We start from the raw sequence: 17,615 nt of genomic DNA, 5'->3' as shown, positions 1-17,615 counted from the left end.
GGAAGTTGAAAAAGCGAAAGCACTATGAATCAGATAGAAGTGAATTTGAATCCTGGTTGTTACCAGTTACGTAGACTTGGGTCCATTTCTCACCTTCACAGAGTAAGTTTCTGAATCTGTAAAATGATAACAATACTCACTTTGCAAGGCTGCTCTGAAGGATGAAGAATAACATTCCTTAAGCAGTTGGTACAAGACCTGGCTCGGAATGGGCAGTCTCTAATGAGTGTAACTTCCCAGCTCTCTTAAATTCCTTGTCTGTTTCAAGTGTACACATTTATTCAGACACAGCACGCACACATGCACGGCAGATCACTGTAAAATGTGTCCGGGGTGATTGGCAAATCACCAGCCATGATTGGTAAAGAACAGAGATTTGTGCAAGTTCCTCCCAGCACTCAAGTTGGAATCATATAAACCGTAGGCATCTGTCAGGCATTCCCAGGCCAAATATAAGTCTTCCTAGACCAGCAGCTATGGAAGATTTTTAGTTAAAGCTAGATAGTAAACCCCCCCCAAACAACCAGGTAGATCTACTTAGTAGGGATGAAATATCAGAAAAATAAAGTCTAGGGGCCTGAGAACTTTATAGAATGAACATACTAGTCTAGCCTTCTTACCTTTATATATTTTCACTAGTGAGAATAAATTCGAGAGGAAGAAGTCTGCTCATTTGACTGGCTACTAGGCCAGTAAGACGTGCCCATTGTGTATATTATTAGCATGACGTGATTGACTTCTCTTGAGCCTCACACTAACCGCCTCAAATCAATTTTATTCAACACAACATGTAATTATTGGTATAGTTTTGAGCTAATCAAATGCAGTTCACCTAACGATATTCCCTGAAACTGGAACATTTGGAAAAGTCTTGTTGACAAAGGAAAGACAGCTATGAATGACATTTGTATTTGTCCATGGCTGATGTTTAAAGCAGGTCTAATGCCCAAGTCTCCATCCTAGACCCTTAAGGTTCCCCTCGTCATGTGCATGGAGTTCAGCCAGTCATTAAATGGTTAGGTTTCTGATCGTGTGCCCGTCCTTGAAAACACATGGTTGTCTTCGTACGTGCTCAGTCAGGTGAAAATTCATCACACATACAACAAAACGTAAACTAAATGAGGTGGGAAAAGAACCCACTTGTGATGCTGCAGCCTCGGGAGAGTCGGGGGCACATTATCGTGGACACAGTGAGATCTGAGAAAGAGTTTGAATTGGGTGATCAAGCTCCAGGTGATGCTAGCCTCTTTGCTCTCTCATTTGTGTTCTTCTGCACATCTGAAGCTTGGAGCAGCATGCTGACATTATGCCGCAGATCCACCGTTAACTCTGCTCTCTTTGTCCTTTAGTTTGATTTTGTGGAGCTGTTGGATGGAAGGAGGCTCCTCACCCAGGAAGCACGGAGCCTGGAGGGACCTCAGCGCCAGTCTCGAGGAGTTGTCCCCCCTTCTAGCCATGAGACTGGCTTCATCCAGTATTTGGATTCAGGAATCTGGCACCTGGCTTTCTACAATGACGGCAAGGAGTCTGAAGTGGTTTCTTTTCTCACCACTGCTATTGGTAAGGAAGTCCCACCCCTCTGGGGCCTTCAGGAATATTGTCTCTTTGGGTGGGAGGTCACTTGAAGATGCTGGGGTGTTCCTTGCCCTGAACTGTGGATGCCTCCTGGCAAGAGGACTTGAGGGATAAAGGGTGGACACCAAATGCAAAATAATGAAGGTAGAGACTGACTAGAGGGCCTGGAAGAGCATTCTAGGCTGTCACCTGTGCTGTCACCCACTGCCTTTCTCATGTTACCTGTAGTATGATATATGGACCAGTAACTCTGTTTAAAAACTGAGGGATAAGCTGATACATGAGACAGGAATCCTGAATGACCAGCCTCATGTTGGCAGCATCTCTCATCTTGGCACCTCTTTCTAACACCTCTTTGTCTTCGTAAGTATCACTTGGTTCAACTTTCTGATTTATTGTTTGCTTTTGGAGCCAACAACGCTTGGCAGATGAGAAAAATAAGAAAAGATAAGGGCTTGGAGAAAGAGAATAGCAGTGAAAATGTCTGAATGAACAATGTAATCAATCAGCATAGAGAGTTTTGTGGATAAGCAGACATGTCCTAATCTCTGACAAGGGTCCCTGAGTGTTGTCAACATGTAAGCACTAGAACCTGTTGGCAGTGTGAGCTGGAAGATAGGCTACCGAACGTGCTTCTAAAAGACTACAGCCTTGAAACCCTGTGAACAGTTCTACTCTGCTACATGTGGGGTTATCGTGAGTTGAGCTGATGCAATGACAATTGCCAATAACTATCTGACAGATTCACGCAAATGGTTCAGCTGTTCAGTGCTATTGGAGGTGTGGGTCCACGAGGAGGCACCTGGAAGAAAGACCTGGTGACCTCCACATGAAAATTCAGCCACCCACAAGCCAACAGAATCCATTCTGCTCTGGGCTACTGCTCTACAAGTGAGGTTGACCTGAATGGAGATTGATGCCATGGTAACTCTTGTTCTGTGTTAGACAAGCATGATTTGAATGAATACTTAACTAAGACTTTCAACCAACTCAGACCAGTTTAGCACTGACAAATTCAATGACACATTTAGTAATATGTGAAATGAAACCAGAAACAGATCTGAAGTTTTCCATTTAAGTGATCTAGAATGGGAAAAATAAATCATGGGTCAAACACCTACAGTAGGAGAATTGTGGCGAGTCCTTTCAGGGGCATCTTATGAAGCGTATGGTGAGTGACACACGTTCAAAGTTGCATTATTGGCTGCCATCTTTGAGTTGGGCATTGTTCTTAACTCTGTGTCAAGAGATTTTATTGCTATGAAATGTACACACTGTCTGTTTTTTTCTGAGAGAGATTAAATGTCTAGCAGGGCTTTGACTTATAAATTGATGTATTCTGGTTAGCATTCCTGCTCACTTACGTTTTAAAAACTCAAGTCTGGTTTGCTGTTACTTCATCAGTCATGGCTGAATCAGGGCTGAACGAGTTCAAAGTTCCGTGCTCAACTCCTTAGCTTTCCCAGATAGTAGAAGAAGACTTCATTGATGGTTCACACTCAGCTCTTTGGCCTCTCAGACATTTGTGAATCTCTGGATAGCTTAGGAACCTGTTTGAAAGAATTCCTTTACCAAAACATACCACGCAATCTGTCTCCTCCTTACATCATCACAGTTGCTGTCGGACATGGAGGACTTAGTGGTTCCAGTCAGAATATATTTTCTCTGACATTATACCAGAAACAGTATGGTCTCATCTTCCTCTATGCACTTGAAACCCACAGCATTTCATTTCCTATGGGAAAATGAAACTAACAGAAAAATAAAAATGTCATTAACCAGGACATGTGGGATAGAGTTTCTGATCATGAAAGTTCATCTGAAAAGTTTTTGTCTCAGTTCTTGGCTAGGAGTCTCTCTGACCTTGAGAACGGAGTTTAATGAAAATCTCTCAATCTAGTATGAGTTGGGTTCTTTCTTCTAAACTCCAGTGATCAATGTCAGGCTGTTTTCCTCCTGCAATTTTGCCCTCAGTGTCTAGATAGAGAATACCTTTCAATTAAATGCAGAACATGAGAAATAAGCGTCTCATGCCATAATATCCCCCCACTCATAAAATAAAACAAAGACTTCTAGGCCATTAGGCCGGCAGCTCTGATACAGGATAGATCACTTTGTGCTTTCTTTGATTGGGAAATGTCCGTCCTGACTGCTCGACTGCCTAGAGGGACTTTGACAAATTCCTCTTTGCTGCCTCAACACCAACCCCAGTACCCAGCACACACTAATCACTCAATTAATAAAGGGATGGGCATAAGTGTCGCCTCCTCTGCTCCAGCCCCACTGGCAGGATTCAGCAGCCATGGTCTTGGTGGTACCATGCTCCTGGTTCCATCCTGGAGGCTGCATTTTGAGATCTATCTAGTAGAAAGTAATGTTCAGTTCTGAATATCTGTCACTTGTGTTTTCAGCTGAATTTCCCTACTTCTTGATGTCCTCAGGATTCTGGAACTTGAGGCTACAGCCCCATGGTTCCTGGTGGCATAGAGACCAGCAGGGTGGCCCATTCCCCATCACTGGAAATCCCAGTTCTGGCCTAGATCATCAATTAGGCTGTCAGCTTGTGGAGTTTTCCAGCCTCCAGATCCCATTTCCTTTCTCTTTCTGGACACAGTGGCTTCAATTTATAGATGTGATTACGAGGTCATTAGCCAAGCCTGAGTAATGGCATCATGGCCCTGAGACCCCATCTCTCCCAGCCATGATTCAAAGCAGCATAGCCTGTCACGCTTCACATTGCTAAGATTTTAAGAATTTTTAATAACTAAGAATAAATATAAAGTGTCATTCGCACAGCCTTCCAAAGAACGTGACTTTTAATGAGGAAAATAATCTTGGAGAAAGAAATAAAATGCAGGGACAGTAAGACACCTCTGCCAGCTCTCGGCTTGTCAGAGCTTGCTAGCCTGTTTTGTCATAATTAAGAAGCCAATCTTGCTTTTCCCTCTGGTTCCTTCCTTCTCACCTCAATGATGAAACCAATCTCCACCTCCCTTAACCCTTTAATGTCCTTTATAACAAATAAGCCATTCAGTGTTGTTTAGACTTAAGCATCACTTGGAGGTCTTGTCAAAATGCAGCATGTTTTGAGGAGGTCAGAGCGTCTGGATCTTAACCAGTTCCCTGGCATCCCTGAGCTTCTGCTTGGTAGCCCATGTTTTGTGTAGTTGGGGTTAGAATACCTCGTGGGTAAGATACAACTGAAATAACCACATGGGAAAACAGTTAAAAATCCAAATTTTTGGCTTTTTCCTCAGAAATTACAGTTCCGAAGATCTGAGGTATAGTCAGGTGATCCTCATCCTGGTGGTCTGTCATCTGAGCTTTGAAAAAAAATAGTTGTTACACAGACTGGTTCCATTGCTCCCTGCCCTTACTGTCTCCTATTGTAACTGTGGCCATGGGTAGACATGACACCTCTCCGAACTTCTTTTTTCTTTTCTGAAAATGGAATAATAATAATAGTAGTACTTTTAAACTCTAAAGGATTTGGTACAGGCTTGTGGAACACCATAAGCAGACAATAAGCAGAAGCTGTTACTATGCTCTCCCAACCTCTTCCTCCTCCCACCTTTCTCTTTGTCTTGCTGCCTCTCTGACCTCCTTGCTTGTCTCCCTTCAAACTACAGTGATCGTTTAATGAATAACTTTTTTCCCCTGTCTTTTAATGCAAAAACAGAACAATGCTGATGCTACTATTAATCCCTCTCTCCCCAAGAGTCTCTGGCACTGAGTCTCAGCTGTCTGTGATCGTTACCTGTGAGCTATGAGTTGTAATTTGTCTTGGCAGGTTAATTAAAAGTTTAGGTCTTGTTTTAGTGAAGTCATTATAGTCCCGATATACAATTGTAACTCTCAGGTTTGCTTAACACACAAATTGGAATATGACCCTCCCTTCATTACATGTTGAAATCCAGATCTAAAATTTCAACAGATCAGAGATGTCAGAATCCAAAGTATTTATGTCTGCTTGTAATTAAGTAACAGGAGGAATAATTGTGTTTAATTTAACAAATGGCTATATTGTGTACCTTTTTTGGTTTGCCCTCCATTTAATGCAATCCAGCTGATGATTTGAAATGAGTTTATCTTTTGCCTTGGGGAAAAAAAGTTAAAGGACTTTGCAAACTGTGTACACAAATATACACACACTCAGAAACCTGAAGTTGACAAGGACCCCTCTTACAAGATGCAGTCTCTCTCTCTTTAACACATACACGCGCGCGCGCGCGCGCGTACACACACACACACACACACACACACACACACACACGGGCAATTTTAAAGTAGAACATGAAAATTATGAGCCTTTACCTTCCACGTGAAGATCTAGAAGGGTGGTACAATTTTTGTTCTGTGTGCCGTTATATAGTAGGGACCCAGGATTTTTACTAATTCATATGCTGAGGTGACATGTGATGTATACCAATAGCTAAAATGTAATTAAATTATAGCAATTTAGGAAGGATTTTCACACACATTTCTTAAACCTAAGGTGAGGTGACTATTGTTATTTTTCCTTTTCACCCACCCCATTACAGAGGAGAAAATTGCAGAGATGTTAAGAGAAAAGCTGGAGTTTGAATTTATATCTGTCTAACCCTAACACCAAAAATAGTGCCTCTATATCTACGTTTTTCTCAGAATAAATCTCCTTTCCTGGTAGTACTCTAACTTCTGATTTCCAGTTATTCATTCATTCAGTAAATATTTACAGAACACCTCCTGTTTGTTGAGGAACCACGAAGTTCCTTTATGTTTGTTGTTTAAGCCTTCCAGGAAGCTTGGACAATTTTGATCTGAACTTTACAGATGAAGAAATTGAGTCTCAAAGAGTTTCATTGACTTGTCCAAGGTTATACACCTAGAAAGGACAGAGCTAAGATAGAAATGTGATCTCCAAAGCCTAAACTCTCTCTAGTACACCACAGTGTCCTGCTATGTGGCATGGTTACTTCTAGCTATTTTATTTCTGTTTATTTTAAATGGAATATAACCCTGTGTGCATCCCCCATTCCTGTTAATCTGCCTCCAATTATAAGTAATCATCTAACATCAACCCAGAAATTTTCTTGAGAATTGTTTAAAAGAAAATGAAATCTTATCACATAAGGCTTTAAAAGTACCTCTTTGTACATTGTGTATAGCCCTACTTGCTTCCTGAAAGGCAGTTCTGACAGAGTAATCACCAGAGGCAGAGCAGAGCCACCCCGAGGGTTTCTGGGCCTGTACGTCTTTATGGAAGTAGGCTGCTGTATTACCCCTGCAGAGAAATTTAGCAGTTGGCTGCCTAACCGCTGTACCACCAGGGCTCCTTCTTTATAACCTCAAGGTTTGACGAGTCAGTATGGGAGCATTTAGGGTCTCCAGACAGCATCTTGTTTTTCATTTTGGTTGATGCTGAAGCCAAAAAAGGACAGTCAATCAGCTTGACATTGCAGCAATGTGAGCCAAAGTGCAAAATAACAGAGGTGCCCCTCCCCAGACCCCGTCCTGTCCAACCCCTACACAGTGGATATAGAAAGCTAAAGAAAGGGAATGAGAATTATTGTGACAAAACAGAGGGACTGGGAAAATTTTTGTGTGAGAAGTGTGCCTTGTTCTGAAGGGAAAAGTCACTTCATTCAGGCCCAGACTGTCTTTGTAAACTGATGTTTGCATTTTCAATGGCTGCATGCTGATTTGGCTCCTTCTTGCTGGTCTCATCCCTGCCTTTCCTTCCTCCTTCTTCTCTTCTTTCCTTCCCTCCTTCCTTCCTTGTTCTAACAAATAATACATCCCTACATACCCTTTCCCATGCTAAGAATGAAGAAGGCATGGTAACATTTATGGCAAAAGTGGCTTATGGTCTAGATTAAGGAAGATGAACTATTTAAGCATTTGCCACTAAACAAAAACAAAAAAAGCAAGAAAAGACCTCTTTGGAGGATCAAAGTACCATGAGGGCTGGAGGAAGGAGAAGGCAGGTAGGACATGGGCGGAGGAAGGTGGGGAAGGAATCAGGAAAAATCCAGAGGAGACCTGAAGAGACAGCATAATGGTGTGCATAGATCAGTGGTGATTAAGTTTATGAAACACAGTGTATGGGAATGATCATATGAAACACAATGTAAACGAAGGAATGTGTGAAATACAATGTATATGAATTTTGTATTCAAATCAATATAAAATAAAATCTGTATGCAAACAAATATCAAATTAAAAAAAAAAAGAGGGCAGTTAGGGTAGACTTTTCACACTTAAAGAAGAAAAACAGGAGGGGAGCATTAAGGAAATCATTCTCGGGAGAGGAAACAGCATAAAGAGAACGTACTCAGGCAGACGATGGAGAGCTGGTTATGACGAGCCAGCAGTGCTGGTTGCCTAGAACACTTGATGTCCTGAAAGGAAGACATGAGTTATTGTGGAGAGAGAGCCTTAAATGGGGAAAAATGTGCTCACTGAGTATTGGTTTCTATTGCAGGCTTTTAAGCAAGGAACTAATATCATTAAAGCCAGAGGGTTTATCTTATTACACCCAGAACAGGAGCATTAATTTGTGAAATCTGAAGAGGCTACTAGGATTGAACTTGGTGATTGCAGGGAGTTGGGGCTGGAGAGAAGGAAAGAGGGGTAAAGAGAGAGAGGAACTACACAAGGATTGGATCAGTGACACTGGGATTTTTCCATCTCATTCCCGTATGACCTGTATCTCTTCTTTCTTTGATATGCCTAGTTACTAGTATTTAAGTGTCTATCTTTGAAGGGTCACCCAAATTGGGTCTTATGATTGATCAAAGATCACCAGACAGTGCTGTTTCTGTATTTCTTTTGCATTGTTATGGCAAAACTATTTTTTTAAAGTATAGGTTTGCTTACAAAATTTGTATACATTGTGTTTCACACTATTCTTCATTCATATCATGTTTCATGCAATCATTCCCATGCATTATGCTTTATAAAATTAATCACCATTGGATTTCATTACTCTGTCTTCTCAGGTCCCTGCCGGATCCTTCCCATTTCCTTTAGCCCTTCCCTCCACTCACCCATCAAACTGCAACCTTGTGGTTTTGCCCCTACCCATCCTCACTCGTGAATTCCCACCCCTTCCCGCTTTGGTCTCCATACATGCTTTACTAGTTATACTTCTACTTTTATATAGGCAGTATTTGTTCACTCAGCCTACTCCTCTCCGGTCTCTCCCAAGTTTTTTTCAGTCATTGCTCCTGAGTGCTGCCTAGTATCCCATCATGTGAATGTGCCACAATTTCTCAATCTGTTTTGTTGTGGTTGGATATTTAGGCTGTTTCCATGTTCTTGCAATGGTGAATAATGCTGCTCTAAACTTGGGTGTACAAATCTCCATTTGAGTCTCAGTTCTAATTTCCTTGGGGTATATTGCTAGTAGTGGAATAACTGGGTCATAAGGAATTCCTGTATTCAACTTTTTGAGGAAACACCAAACTGTCTTCCCGAGTGGCTGTACCATTTTACAGTCCCACCAACAGTATATGAGAGTCCCCACCTCTCCACGCCCTCTCCAACATTTATTGCTTACTGCACTACCAAGCTTGACAGAGCGAAACTCTTGAGTATTATGGACTGCCCGAGGAATGAACAAATCTCTCCTAGAAGGACAGCCAGCATGTCCCTAGAAGCAAGGATGGTGAGACTTCATCTTCCATACTTTAGGCAGTTTATTGGAAGGGGCCGTCATGCTTGGTAAAGTAGAGGAAGTTCCTAAATGAGCTGGATTAGCACAGTGGCTACGACAGGCTCAATGGCGGCAGTGTGGCTGTGAAGACGGTCCCAGACCTCCGTGTATCATTCTGTGGTTCAGAGGATTGCTAGGAGTCAGAACCCCCTGGACCACACCTAACCACAGTGGTTTATTAGCCTCTGAGTGCATGGTCAAGAAAGTAGAAAGGAAAATTCTTGACACTGTAGTTTGTAATTTATATGAAAACCTATACTACCTTAAAAAAGCCCCAACAATAGCCTAAAAATGGAAAGATGTAATTATAGAGTGATTTTTATTTTAATAAGCCCCCCCACCCCCTTTCTCTGACTTATAAGACCTAATACAGCATTGAAGTTCTCTCAATAATAGACTAACCTTCTGGTAAATGACATTGACAGCACTTTGTGAAATTTCTAATGGAAACACTTTTTTTTGATAAGTGCCCCATGTATTCACCTCAGCCTGATGGAATGAAATTGTATGCTGAGGGAGAGTGCGAGTCAGCACATTGGAGACAGACCATGGCCAAAAATCTGTTGAGTGGGATAGAGCTTGGGACACCGAGCACCGTGTCTGCAGGCCCTGAGGCCTGCCCTGGCAGCAGCTGTCTCTGGTCAGAGAAGATGTTACAGCATGAATCCCATCACCCCTTCTAGCCTCTCTGCTACCTTTGGTACTCTATCTTAGACTGCTGAATCCTCTGAATTGTCTCCCAAGAACCTGAAGGGCAAAGAGGAAGAAAAGATGGCCAAAGACACACTTGCGGGCAAACAATAAAAGCATGTTTCTAAGTGGGGAAGTTAGAAATATGTTTAATATGCAAATTTTCAAAATTCCAGCTACAGTGATGACTCAATGGGCTTTCCATTGTCTTGGGCAGCGTTCGTCTAGGGTGTGTCTGTCCTGGCTAGTGCAGTAAATAATCCAGTACCTGAGTCAGGCACCAGCCTCTCAGCACCTTTGTGCTCTGCCATCCTCAGCTTGGCATTGTGTTTTCATGCTCGCCATCTCATGGTCATCCAATGTTGCTTCTCCAGGATGCATGTCTGCCTACCAGGCAGTAAAAATAAAAGGGAAAAGCAAGTAATTTCTTAAGACATTGAGCGCCATGTCACTGGGACATTCAGAGCTGTAAGAAAGTTTGAGGAAGCAAATGTCTTTAGAGTACCAGGTTAGCTTTCTGAATGAAATGTGGATGTCCACAAAAGAAGAGAAACAGCAACTAATACTGTCTTCAGTAGGTTGTTTGAGTCTGTTTGGCTGCACAAATATTCATTGAGAGCCCCTTGACTATGTGCCAGACCCTGGACCGGACGTAGTGCTTGCCCCATAGGCTTTCATGGGCCCTTAAGGTAAATAAGGCAGGTGGGAAAAAACAAGTGTTCCATATAAATAAGGAGGAGGTTAAAGTTCGGGTCAAGATCAGGGTTTGGTTGTTTTGTTTTTTTTTTAAAAAAAAGCCTCAAAACTTATTGATTGATATTTAAAGGAACACATCCAGGGGGGTAGATACTAGGTTGGACCCAAAGCTACATACCACATCTATTCCTGTAGTCTGTGTTCATTCAACAAGCATTTATTAATCCCCTTTTATAAACCATATCTTGAGTAAGTATTCAGTATTCAGTGGTATACAAAATTGCTGTGCTTCCTCTCCTGATAGAAGTTTTAGGAGCAGATCACTGCATCTACCTCTCCCACTGGGTGACAAGTGGGTCTGAATCACAACATTGCAGTTAGAAAAGCAAAGCTTAACCACCAGGTGTGAGCCACCCAGGCTTCTGAAAGATTTCAATAGGAAGTGAGCAGTTAAAAGATGTAAAGGAAGACTGCATCAAGCAGAATAAACATTTGCAACGGTCCTGGGATCAACACAAGCTTGGGACTTTAAGATCACCACACTGCAGAGTGTGGGACCAAAGAGCAGAACGGGGTCAGCTTCAGCTGAGAAGGTAACCAGCCAGGACTCAAACTGTACTAGAAGAAAAAATTACTTGATCCAGTTCACATATTTCATGGTTTATTCCAGCTATGTGACATGAGAAACCATTGGAAGGATTCTTTAGAAGCCTAAAATACTTTAGAGTAGTCTACAGCAGTCTAGAAAATTATTCTACAACAAATCATTAGAAAGGCTGGACTTTATGAAGAAGAATGTGGCATCTGAATCAGAGGAAGGTTCACCAACAACTTGGGCTATGCAGATGGTACAACCTTGCTTGCTGAAAGCCAAGAAGAGGACCTGAGATGCTTGCAACAGAGGCTCAAAGACTGCCCCCTTCAATATGGGTCACATCCCAATGCCAAGAAAATAATCTTTACCACTAGACTGATAGTTAACATTGTGATAGGTGGAGAAAAGATTAAAGTTGTCAATGATTTCATTTTACTTGGATCCATAATCAACATGCAGGTTAGAAATCAAAAGGTGTGTTGCATCAGGAAAATCTGCTTTCAAAGATGTTCAAACAAAAAGTTGTCAGTTTAAAGACTGATGTATGCCTGATCCAAGCCATGGTCTTTTCATTGACTTCCTAATACATCTGAAAGTTGGATAATGAGTAAAGACAACAGTAGAAAAAAAATATGCCTTTGAGTAGTGGTGTTGGAGAATAGTACTGAATATCTCATGAACGCCAAAATATCAAATAGGTGTGTCTTGGAGGGAGTGAAACCAGGGTTCTCCTTAGAGACTAGGATGGTGACATTTTGGAAAAGGAAACCATGCTGAAAAAAGTGGAGGGTCAGAGAAAGAAGAAAAGACACTCACTCCACAAGATGAATTAACACAGCGACTGTAACAATGGACTCAAGCAGATCAGAGGGCAAATTTCAGATGTGTTGTTCATAGGGTCACGTAGAGTCATAGTCATCCTGATGACACCTAGCATTAACAGTAATCTAGGCAGGGACTGATGCTGTACTGGATTATAAAGAAACACTGGAAACAAATAGAAACCACAGAACTGAGCTATGGACTGTCACGTGAAGATGAGTGGTTTAGGAATGAAAAGAAAATGACTGAAGAATGGTCAGTTTTAGGGATGGGCGAAGACTTGCATCTGGCAAAGGTGATTGTAAAGATCAGAGTTTGCACGAGGCTGAGACCGGACCAACAGGCTGGCAGGAGTTCAGTGGGAAAAGTACAGTTTACGGCTGCTCTGTTTCATTCAGTATTTCAGCCACCTTCCAGTCTCCATCCCGAGAGCCTCTATTTCACATTTGGTTTATGTGTGTGTCATTTTAAGACCTGTTATCCCAAGAGCCTTCTCAGTCCTTTTATTTACCTAATTATCACACTTTTAAAGATGAGGAAGTGAAGACTTAGAGGATTCGTATGGATTGTTCAGGGTTACACAGCCACCAAGTGGCAGAACCAAGATCCTAATTATGATCATTCATTGATTGAGCACTCAGACAGGTACTGTGCTCAGTGAATTGCCACTTGGTTTCCATGCACTGTTAGATTATGCTTTATTCCATGATAGAGATGGAGAAATTGAAGCTCAGAGATCTACTAGGAAGTAGTAGAGCTTGGTTAGCAATTCAGAGTTCAGGTTCCTTAACAAAAAGATAATCTGAGGGAAAAATTCAAGGTCCCTAATTATAAAACTCAGATCGACAATACAACAGCAACATTATTGTTGTTGTTGTTGTTATGTGCTATCGAGTCGCCCATGACTCGTAGCGACCCTATGTACAACAGCCCTGAACCCTGCTCTATCCTGTGCCAACCTCATTGTCTCTGACACACCTACTCCCATTACCCCAGTCACTGAATTGATCCATCTCATCGAGGGTCTTCCTCTCTTGTGCTGCCCCTCTGTAGGAAGAAGACCTGACAATCTGCTCTCATGAAGATTGTCGTTGTCGTTGTGTGCTGTCGAGCCAGAACTGACTCACAGCTGACCTGCAGCAGGTTTTCAGAGTCAGTAAATCCCACAAGCGGAAACTCTTGTCCTTCACCCCAGGAGTAACTGGTAGATTAGAACCACGTGCCTTTGGGATTGCAGTGCACCTTCTTACCACTGTCATATGGGGTCGCTGTCAGTCAAAATCAACTGACAGCACCCAACAGTAATAATAATGGAAATAACTGTGCTGGCCATCAACAGCCATATGACATTCCTTCGCTGTGTTTAAATAACACTCAGACCTGTTATTCACTACTACAGAAAGGTTGGAGTTTCCAATAGAGGCTGTCTTTAAGTGCCAATTTCATTTTTATGTCTGTTTATTCAATGTTTCTTTTCTGATAGCCCTTTCCTCTATCAGTTGTCCATGTCCACCTCTCCAGCTGGCTGTTCTCCTTTAAGAAGGTTCTTACATTGTGATCTTTTTTCTTCCCTTCATAGTACCACTGATATGTGGGACCTGATTCAACGCATGCCCTCCTATTCGGTAACACCCTCTCAGGAATAACCCAGTTGCAGTTAACTTATGAATTTCTACTCGTAGTAGATAGCTGAGGTTTTCAGAGATAGAGAGATAGTCCAGAAGCTAAGCCGTGGCCAGAAAGGCAGCATGACACAAAGAAAGGGCAGAGACTTTGGAGTCAACCAGACCTAGGTTTGAATTCTGCCTATACTATTTCTGAGCTCTGGGACTTCAGCAACCAACTCACTTCTAAACTAAAAATAAAACTTAATTTTGAGACCTTGATGAGCAATGATTCTTGGTAGGTACTCCACATACTTGCTTTTAAAATTGAGGTGAAATTTACATAAAATAAACATAGCATTTTTATAGACACAATTCAGCAGCATTTCATGGTTTCACATTGTTACATAGCCACTACCTCTGTTTCGTTTCCAAAACATTTTCATCACCCCTAAAGAAATTGCCGTTAAGTCACCTCATTTACAACACTTCCATTTTGCCTTTTATTGGTGCTTGCTTATTGCTATGAAGCTAAAGACATTTCAGTGAAGAGCCCAGACAGCAATCGACTAGAAAGAAAGGGCTGGCAATCTACTTCTAAAACTCAGTCGGTGTAAGCCCTGTGGATAACAGTGACCCACACTCTTAACTGATCATAGAGGTGGCTCAGGACTGGGCAGCATTTCATCCCACTGTACTTGAGGTTGCCAACAGTTGGAGGCTGACCTGATGGCAGCTGACTACACCACATACTGTACTCTATGCTAGTATTATCCTGGATACTTTACATAAACTCTTTCAAACACTTATAATAGGTATATAAGACAGACTTTACTTTCTCTAGGGGATAGTAAAGTTGAGAGTGTTTAAATGGTTTCCAAATCCATTGCAGAAGGTTAATTTCCACTCCTAGCACCCTCCCAAAGGTTTCTGAGGTCTTAAGGTTTCCGAGACCTTAAATCTTTGTAAGAGGAGACTACTCTCCCTAGATCAGTAAGCAGAAATGATGCACCCATTCAGTGAGGAGTTTAGAACTTAAATCTTAGTCTGCATGGACACCCATTTGAATCATAGTCTGAGGACACCCATATTTGTAAGAGTGCCTAGTGATTTAGAGACTGGGGGACATGGAAGACATAGAAACACTGCCACAGAAGAGCCTGGAAAATGAGGTTGAACCATCCTGAAAAGAGGCTTGCAGACCAGCTTTGAAGTACAGCTTGGTGATGAAGGTAATGAGAGTATATGATAAGTTGTAAACAAAAATGTATCATGATTGAGCTTTGGATAGATCTCTTAGATAGTAGTATACAAAACTTGTTGGTTTGTCAGGCCAATGGAAGACTATTTTAGTAGCTAGTAGAAATAGAATAGAGAAAAGGACCTGAACTGAGGCATAGCCTGCTGCTTCTGCATGAAGGAAAGGATGCCTTTTAGGGTATTACAGACTAATTTTCTTGACCAAATTGTGACTCTGGTATTGGAGCTCGGGCAGCCTGTTGGGTAGAGACTTGCACAATCAACTAAAAGGCAGCCGTTCAGATGCCCAGTGGAGATCTCCTCTGTGGGAGAAAGATGAGCCATTTCCCTCTCATGCAATTTACAGCCTCTGAAAACCTCTGAGGTTTTAATCTTGGTGTTTAAATAAATGGTAATATCATTAGTAAAGTTAAGAAATAACAAAGTGTGTTTCTTGAGGCAAGGCAGTTGTAATTAAGTTCATATTAGTCTCAAACTGACATTAGAATTTCAAAGTGAATGCTACTTGTTGGCAGTTGACAGTCAACAGTTGGATAAATAGGTCTAGTTTCAGAGGTCTAGATGCACCTCTGAATCGAAGAAGGAATCTCAATGAACACACTAAAGTGTCAGTGAGTAAGGGAAGAAGGAAAGTACTTGAGATGGCTTATAAACTGAGGAGTGAGGAGTCAAAGGTAGAACCCCGGTATTCAGGAGAGCAAGGTAGGAGAACACGGAGCTCAACCTCAGGTAAGAGTTAGGGAGATGGTTAGGACTACGCTGGAAGTGATCATTCAGAGGTCGTTGGTAATCTCAGTGGAAGCATTTTCTTCTGGGATGCCGATGGAAGCAAGGCCAGCAGGGGTTCAGGAGTGAAATGCAAGGTGTAGAGTTGAAACAGCTCCTTCTAGAAATGCAAGGTGTAGAGTTGAAACAGCTCCTTCTAGACTGAGAAGAGGAGACAGATGGCATAATCTGAGGAGGAGGCAAGTTCAAGGAAGGGTTTCTATAAGGTAGAAGACCACTGAATGGTTGTCAGCTTTGGGAAAGGAGCCAGGAGAGATTATGAAGTCCAGGAGAAAAGGGAGATGATTGATGGAAGGCGGTGAGAGACAGGATGGGGAGCAGGAGGCAGATGGGCCTAGGAAATAAGGAGAAATATTGCTTCCAGTAAAACAAGGAGAGAGAGGTAGAGATGAGAAAAGATAAGGTAAGTTGGAGAGTGGTCATTGCCGTTGTGCACTGTCAAATCTGAACTGACCCATAGCTGACCCTCCAGCTGATTTTCAGAGGTTGCCCATCTTCCAAAGACCAGCTGGTCAATTAGAACTACCTTTGTGACTCCTTAGCACCTAAGGTCCCAGAGCTACCAAACAGGATTCCTGCTGATCTGAGTATCATGAGTGTTGTCTACCATTGGATTGCCTTGCTAAGTTAACCCTGGATCTGCGTAGTCATCCTTCTATGTAGCAGTCACCTCATAACAGCACTAGATCACACAAGTGTAGATTATTAAAATACAGGCTGGTAATACAGCTTGTGGTGGTTAGGTGCCATCAAGATGGCTCTGGCTCATAGCAACCCTGTGTACAAGGGAGTGAAATAGCAGCAACTACATCAATCCATCCCATTGAGAGTCTTCCTCGTTTTCACTGACACTGCTTTACCAAGCATATGAGACAAATCTCATCATTCTCGACTCAAAGCAGCATTCTGGCTGCACTCCTTCTAAGATAGGTTAGTTTTTCCTTTTGGAATTCCATGGGATATCCAATATTCTGCACCAGCACCACCATTCAAATGCACCAGTTCTTCTTTGGTATTTCTTATTCATTGTCCAACTGCCACATGCAGATGAGGTGATTGAAAATGCCATGGTTCCAGTCAGGTAGGTGCACCTTAGTGCATTTTATATTGGAGTCTGCGGTGTGGAACCATGTTCAAACAGAACGCGGAGATAATGCATGGTTTAAAATTAGGAATGATGTAGATAGCGGTTGTATCCTTTCACCATCATCATGCAATTTATATGCTGAGAAAATAATCTGAGATGCAGGATTATATGGAAAAAGAAAGTGATACAAGAGTTTAAAAGCATTCATTAACAACTTTCAGTATGCAGATGACACTATCTAGCCTGCTGAAAATGAAGCGGACTTGAAGTACTGTAAGTAATGAAGTCAAACACCGCAGACTCCAATATAAAATGGTGTTCTCTGCTTTGAGCCAAAGTCTATCTAACATCAACACTGATGTACCTTGTCGTACGCCCCCCCACCAGCTGTCCTGACTGTATTCTGCTACTAACCTGAATTAATAGCCCTTCGACTTTCCCAGTATGGTCCTGTGTGGTCTGTGAACTGTCACTTGGGAAGCTGGATTCAGTAAAGCAGTAAGAATGAGGTACTGGAGCTTGGGAGACATGTCTGACCGCATGTTGCTAATGTTGTTGCTGGGGATACCGCCCCTTTGTGAAGCTGGTAAAGGTCAGATATGACTGTCTTCACATGGCCCTTGCTCTTTTCACACCTGGTTAGCCCTATTAAAAAATCTCTTGTCATGGATATGTAAACACGGCCAGTGCTGCTTCCATTTGTTGAAACATCTCAATTATACCATATTGTGTCGATTCTAGGAACATTGTATTTTTCTTATACCTTCAGTGTAATTTGGGCTTCTTCCTTCATTAGTCCTTGAG

The 17,615-nt window shown here is 42.0% G+C and overlaps 1 protein-coding gene across 1 annotated transcript in view; it reads left to right on the top strand.

Annotated features, from left to right (window-relative positions):
* TENM4 (teneurin transmembrane protein 4) overlaps window positions 1-17,615 on the top strand; it is a 613,887-nt gene that overhangs the window by 369,483 nt on the left and 226,789 nt on the right. The window contains exon 9 of the mRNA XM_006882894.1: window positions 1,350-1,560. Within this exon, the coding sequence (XP_006882956.1) occupies window positions 1,350-1,560 (211 nt within the window). The remainder of the gene's footprint in view (window positions 1-1,349; window positions 1,561-17,615) is intronic.

Source organism: Elephantulus edwardii, unplaced genomic scaffold (genome assembly GCF_000299155.1).
Source record: "Elephantulus edwardii isolate Elephantulus edwardi_28Jun2011 unplaced genomic scaffold, EleEdw1.0 scaffold00025, whole genome shotgun sequence".
In the NCBI taxonomy this organism is placed as follows: domain Eukaryota; kingdom Metazoa; phylum Chordata; class Mammalia; order Macroscelidea; family Macroscelididae; genus Elephantulus; species Elephantulus edwardii.
Note: the sequence above shows the minus strand (reverse complement) of the source record. Positions and strands in the feature narration are given on the sequence as shown.